The 7430-nt window shown below is 34.8% G+C and overlaps 1 protein-coding gene across 1 annotated transcript; it reads right to left on the bottom strand.

Annotated features, from left to right (window-relative positions):
* Positions 1-5133: 5133 nt before the first annotated feature.
* Positions 5134-7430, bottom strand: LOC131607707 (uncharacterized). The gene is made up of 3 exons (XM_058879677.1): positions 7297-7430; positions 5405-6229; positions 5134-5297 (listed from the first exon to the last, which is right to left on the bottom strand). The coding sequence occupies exons 1-3, from the start codon at positions 7304-7306 to the stop codon at positions 5263-5265; spliced, it is 870 nt and encodes a 289-aa protein (XP_058735660.1). The 5' UTR covers positions 7307-7430; the 3' UTR covers positions 5134-5262.

The following is a 7430-nucleotide window of genomic DNA, read 5'->3' as shown; positions in this document are numbered from 1 at the left end:
AGAGAAGCTGATTATAGAATGGAAATTTATAAATAAAGGATTTTGCCTTTAACTGACGAAACTTTTCTCAACCTTTCATCACTTCGCGTTAAACTTTTCTATTGTTTTTTTTTTAACAAAATACAGCTAGGTTCGTGTTGTTTTTTTGAATTTTTTTTTTCTAGGCTGGAAAAGTTTTTATTTTTGCTATTTAGTCCCTTGAGAAAAAGCTCGCGCCAGTTTCAATGATTTGGGGTTTAAAATGAAGAAATCCAGCTGTTTTTGGTGGACATTGGAGTGTAATTGATTGAGTTCATTTTGAACATGATGATGGGAGTAATCATTGTCACGGGTCAATTGGTAGGGTGTGTTGTGTTGAAAGGGATGTGCCCCAATTAAACAAATGATTTTTGGATTCTAAAATCCTCGTTTCCTCTTCTTTATTCGTGTTTAGAAGTCATTATTTTAAAATTAGTCTTGATTGAGTTACTTATATGTAAACTTGGGTGGGTCGGATCTATACCCAAATTCAAATAAATTTGTCGAGTATCAAAGAGAAAACAAAGTAAATAAGTCGTACTAATGGTTATAATAGGTCGGTATGGGATAAAGAGCTGAGAATTTAACTCATTATTATGTTTAGTTATGGGGCAGGCAGAAACAAGTCAACTATCAACTATGATTCTCTCTGATCAACAATAGAGAAGTTATCAATAATGTGAAAACTCGTCTGATGTTGAACGCAAATGTTTCAGTCTATCAGATAAGTTATATGTAAAATAAGTTGGAGTAAGTCTTTAAATATTAAGGTGGTGCACACAAGCATCAAAATCTTTTAATCTTTTCATTTATTTTTTATTTCTTCTAAAAATCACTCATGGAAAATGCTTAATTAATTAATTAAGAAGCCATTTTCACCAATTATGATAGCTAAATTTGTTGTCTAATTGATTAAAGCTTTCTTCAATTAAATTAAGCAATGAGTTCGCCTCCTAATCAATTAGAAAGAAAATTAATCGATTAAGGAGAAAATCTGAATTAAGGTTTCCTTTTTTAACTTAGTCTAATCGATTAGCTTGTCATTTCTAATATGTTAGAGAGGGGTCGGGCACATGGATTGTTGTCTTTTTAAGATAATTTTTTCTTATATAAAGGAGTGTTGGGCTCACTTCAATAGCACGAATTTTGTGAACTAACTACTCTCCTTTCTCACTCATTCTCCTTCTAAAAATATTTTTATTCACAACACATGATAAAATGAGGACACAAACTCAATTACACATTCCCCTTTTAGATCATACTGTTGGTTTTATCTTAACGTATCTTAATCATGCAAATCAACATATCACGATAATGAATAGGGCATGATAGATCAGATCTTAGAACAATATGATTTTTACACTTTACAGAATTAGATCAAAGAAACATACCTTGATCCATGACGACAGCGTAGCGGTAACCGCGAATCAATAGAATTGATTTTCTCCCTCTTAGCCTCTTTAGCTCTTGAGAGAACTTTTGTGATGGAGCAAAAGACTTCGTTAATCGGCAGAGAGAGGACCAATCCCTAGGGTTGTTTTATATATCCAACATCAAGATATATTAGGAATAAATATATATCCACCATCAGGATATATCAGGAATTTACCTTTTCAATAATTTTAATTAATTGATAACCAATAGGAATATTAGACTATTATTTGTAAATATACTATAGCCATAATAACACTTAATCTTAAACGTGGGCTGAGGACTGAAAAGTCCAACATTCTCCCACTTGGCTAAAGTATTATTACATGACATATGGTCTAATGATAAACATAATTGCGCAGGGTATAAGATAATCCTCATGATATTGGTTATATCATAAGGTCATCATTAAGTACAAAATCAATAAGGATCATAGCGGTTGTATGTCAGTTTGTTGACATATTCCCTTCTATGTATCACAATACTAATGTAATACTTAAAAATGACATTCTTTATAAGGTATTCAATAATGGTCCAACTATAATGTCTTGTGAAAGACTAAAATCTTGCTTACGTAATTCATTCATGTATATATACTAGTCATAAGAAACAAGATTCATAAGGTCATATCAGAAACAAAAACAAATGAGCTCAATATGTCGATCATAAAATAAAATTGAAAACATAAAATGACGTTAGTGATGACATCCTATAATCCCCATCCTTTCGACATGTTCAATAAATGCCTTAGGTGGTAATCCTTTCGTCAACGGATCTGCAACCATAAGTTTTGTGCTAATGTGCTCGATCGACACCCTTTGTTTCTGAACTTCCTCCTTAACAGCAAAGTATTTCAATTCCATATGCTTAGCACCCTTAGAATACTTGTCATTTTTGGAGAAGAAAACCGCTGCAGAATTATCACAATAAATTTTCAACGGCTTGGAGATAGTGTCGACAATTCCAAGTCCTGAAATAAAGTTCCGCAGCCATAAACCATGAACCGTAGCCTCAAAGCATGCTACAAACTCAGCTTCCATAGTGGATGCAGCAATGATAGTCTGCTTTGCACTCTTCCATGAAATTGTTCCACCAGCTAAGAGGAACAAGTAGCCAAAAGTGGACTTTCTTGTATCCACGCATCCGGCAAAATCTGAATCTGAATATCCAATCACCTCAAGGTGATCAGATCTCCTATAAATGAGCATATGATCCTTAGTTCCTTGCAGATACCTCAATACTTTCTTTGCAGCTTTCCAATGATATATTCCTGGATTACTTTGATACCTTCCCAGCATTCCGACAGCAAAACTTATGTCTGGCCTGGTACAAGTTTGTGCATACATCAAGCTTCCAACAATAGATGCATAAGGAATTTGTTCCATTTCTTTGCGTTCCAATTCATTCTTTGGACATTGCTCGAGACTAAATTTGTCTCCCTTTTGAATTGGAACCACACTTGCAGAGCATTTGTCCATCTTGAATCTCTCTAGAACTTTATTAATGTATGCTTTCTGAGACAATCCCAACCATCCCTGTGATCTATCACGAAATATTTCTATTCCGATCACATAGGATGCCTCACCCATATCTTTCATCTCAAAGTTCTTAGAGAGGAACTCCTTGGTTTGATGTAATAAACCAAGATCATTAGTAGCTAGCAAGATATCATCAACGTACAAGACCAAAATTATTAGCTTTCTCCCACTAATCTTCAGATATATGCATCGATCAACAATGTTTTCTTTAAATCCGAAGGATGTGATGGTATCATTGAACTTAAGATACCATTGTCGAGAAGCTTGTTTAAGTCCGTATATTGACTTCTTAAGTTTACACACCATATGTTCTTTTCCATCAACCACAAAACCTTCAGCTTGATCCATAAAGACTTCTTCATCTAGATTCCCATTCAGAAAAGCGGTTTTCACATCCATCTGATGGAGCTCTAAATCATAATGAGCTACCATTGCCATGACAATTCTTAAGGAATCCTTTTTAGAGACAGGAGAAAAGGTTTCTTTGTAGTCAACACCATCCTTTTGAGTAAAACCTTTGGCAACGAGTCTGGCCTTGTGTCTTTCAATATTGCCATTCGAGTCGCGCTTGGTCTTAAAGACCCACCTACACCCAACTCTTTTACATCCCTTAGGCAATTCGACAAGGTCCCAAACTTCATTTGAATCCATTGATTTTAGCTCTTCCTTCATGGCGTCCAACCACTTAGTAGAACTATCACTTTCGATGGCTTGTGAAAATGAAACTGGATCATTATCAATTCCTAAGTCAAATTCTGACTCTTGTAAATAAACCACATAATCATTAGAAATAGCAGATCTTCGTTGTCTTTCTGATCTTCTTAATACATCTTCTTGTGGCTCATTTATGGTAGGTTCAACTATGACAATTTCATTGGTTAAAGTGTCATTAAGTGGTGCTTGGTCGTTAATATGTTGATCTTGCAAGTCATTAGCATGGTCAACATGTACAGGGACAACAACATGTGAAGAAGTCAAGGGTAGAGGTACTTGCACCCTTACTTCTTGTATCTCCACTTTACGTGGTTCCAAGCTCCCACTAACTTCACCGTTTTCAATGAACCTAGCATTTCCAGTTTCAATAATTTTCGTAGTGTGGTTAGGACAATAAAATCGATACCCTTTAGATTTTTCTGGATAACCAATGAAGAAACCACTAATTGTTTTTGGGTCCAGTTTCTTTTCATGTGGATTATAAATTCGCACTTCCGCTGGACAACCCCAAACATGGAGGTGCCTTAAACTGGGTTTCCTTCTCGTCCACAGCTCAAAAGGAGTCTTAGGAACTGCCTTACTAGGTACCCTATTTAGCAAATATACAGCGGTCTTTAAAGCATTCATCCACAATGATTTGGGTAAAGATGAGTTACTCAACATACTTCTAACCATATCCATTAAAGTACGATTACGCCTTTCTGCAACACCATTTTGTTGTGGTGTTCCTGGCATAGTGTATTGAGCACAAATGCCACGACTCTCTAGAAATTTAGCAAATGGACCAGGGCACTGTCCACTTTCATTATATTTACCATAATACTCACCACCTCTGTCGGATCTAACAATTTTCACCTTTTTATCTAATTGTCTTTCAACTTCGTTTATAAATATCTCAAGAGTATTTACTGATTGAGATTTTTCGTGCAACAAATAGATATATCCATAACGTGAAAAATCATCTATAAAGGTGATAAAATACTTTTCTCCACCTAGTGATGGAACATCAAAAGGCCCACAAATATCTGTGTGTATAATTTCAAGGAGCTGTGAGCTTCTTGTGGCTGCTTTCTTAAGTGTGTGTTTTGTGTGCTTTCCCTTAATGCACTCAATACAAACCCCAAGATCAGTAAAATCCAGATTTGGTAGGATTTCATTCTTTACTAACCTTTCAATTCGATCCTTGGATATATGACCCAAACGTTTATGCCACAAGTAAGCAGATGTCTCATTAGATAAACCACGTTTAGTACCAACATTATGATGCACAGTTAATAAGGTCTCAGAGAAGAGATTATCAAGCTTTATTTTGTATAAACCATCACACATAATACCAGATCCAATCAAAACATTTTGTTTGAACAAACTGAAACATTCATTTCCAAAACTAAAAAAATAACCAGCCTTATCAAGTTTAGACAATGAAATCAAATTGCGAGAAATTGAAGGAACATAAAATGTTTGAAAAAGGTCTAAATGATGTCCGGTGTCTAAAATTAAACGATAAGTTCCAATAGCTTCAACAGGAGCCTTGACTCGATTTCCCATAAAGATGAACTTCTCATTTTGGCTTATGGTTTGGGTCGTAAGAAATCCCTGCATCGTATTTGTAACATGAGTGGTACAACCAGAATCAATCCACCAAGTATTATGAGGAACTTCAGCCAAATTAGATTCGAAACATACTAAAGCATTGAGCTTACCTTTCTTTTCGAACCATGCCTTACGCTTCAGGCAATCCTTTTGATAGTGTCCAGCCTTTTTACAAAACCGGCATGTATCCTTGCTTGATTCCTTCTTGTGGATTTGGTCAGATGACTGGTTGATCTTTGACAGTCCTTGCTTGACCTTTCCATTCTTCTTCCATGGTTTCTTTCCAGCTCCTTTATGACCAACGAGATTAACTGAATGATCTCCTGATTTCTTAAGCCTTGCTTCCTCTTGAATGAGCATGCTTTGTAATTCATGCACATTCCATTTATCCTTCAGAGTGTTATAATTGACATGAAATGTGCCATACTCCGAAGGTAAGGAATTAAGGATGAACGTTACTAGGAAATTTTCATTCACTTCCATTCCCATGGTCTTCAATCTTGCTGCTATGTTTGTCATGTCGACGACATGCTCATGCATGGTACGAGAACCATTAAACTTCATATTGGTTAACGTACCCATTAGTGTCCCAGCAAGTGACTTATCAGCTGAGTCAGATTGAGAGCTTTCTTCCACATACTTCATAAATTCCTTAGCATTTTCAGTTTTCTTAAATGTGGACTTGATGTTGTTTTCTACAGCCATTCGCATAAACATTAGGCTTAGTCTGTTAGATCTTTCCCAAGCTTTATGGAAAGATTTTTGCTCAGCAGTACTTTCATCATTAAGATCACCAGGCTTGTCACTTAAGAGCGCCAAATCAAGATCCAGAACACCAAGGTGAAACTGAATTTGTTCAGACCATTCATTGAAGTTAAGCCCATTAAACTTAATAACAGACATGGCTTGCGAATGAAGAGAAGCGGGAACAGACACTGCAATCACATTAATATATGCTTACACGTCAATGCTTTGAGTAACAGATTTGAACAATAATACAGATTCAATTATAAAATCAATATAATATATATATTGGAGCCACCTTTGGGCAAAGCACCAACATACAGCAAACATGATTGATGCTTAATTAGAAATTTCACGTAACTGGCAATAGTCATGCTTAAATTAACTATATTTGCAATCTTTGGATGTACTAAACATACCTAAATAAGCATATCAGTATACCACAATAATGTTCATGTATTATAAAAAGAATAATCAACCTTTGGGTGATCCAGAAATATTTTATAATCAAGAACTTCAATATACTCATGATAAAATTTTCAAATTTCATAATATCATCTCATTCATAAGCATCACATGAACATGAGCAATTGAATTTATGCAAATTTGATATCTTAGTATTTTATAACTTGGCCACTTTGGTGGCTAACAAACTAACATTATAAAGATATCACAATAATAACATGCAATCATACAATATTATATATAATATTAGAAAGTTACAGTACGTTATGTTAAATATATAACCTTTACATGCAGAACATGAGATTCCAATTTATATTATATGACATTAGCATATATACTATACACTTCAATATGTGACTTAGTGGAATCAATCATCATGATCACAAGTTATGTTATAACACATAATACATATTGCAGATTCTTTTAAATATTGATTAAGACTTACAGTATTGGCGGCGAAGACGTGGTCCTCATGATTGAAAACATCAGACAATAAAATAAAAATATATAATATACATCTATAAGTCATGGATAGATAACAAAGTATCATAGATCTACAATATAATATTAATTAGAGACCTATAGCAGAACATAAAGCAGCGGATGAAATTAGCAAATCATGATTGAAAAATCACAAGTTCAACAACAAAGCTCTGATACCAAATGTTGGTTTTATCTTAACGTATCTTAATCATGCAAATCAACATATCACGATAATGAATAGGGCATGATAGATCAGATCTTAGAACAATATGATTTTTACACTTTACAGAATTAGATCAAAGAAACATACCTTGATCCATGACGACAGCGTAGCGGTAACCGCGAATCAATAGAATTGATTTTCTCCCTCTTAGCCTCTTTAGCTCTTGAGAGAACTTTTGTGATGGAGCAAAAGACTTCGTTAATCGGCAGAGAGAGGACCAA

The sequence above is a fragment of the Vicia villosa genome, linkage group LG5 (genome assembly GCF_029867415.1).
Source record: "Vicia villosa cultivar HV-30 ecotype Madison, WI linkage group LG5, Vvil1.0, whole genome shotgun sequence".
Lineage (NCBI taxonomy): Eukaryota > Viridiplantae > Streptophyta > Magnoliopsida > Fabales > Fabaceae > Vicia > Vicia villosa.
This window is presented reverse-complemented; position numbering and strand designations above follow the sequence as displayed.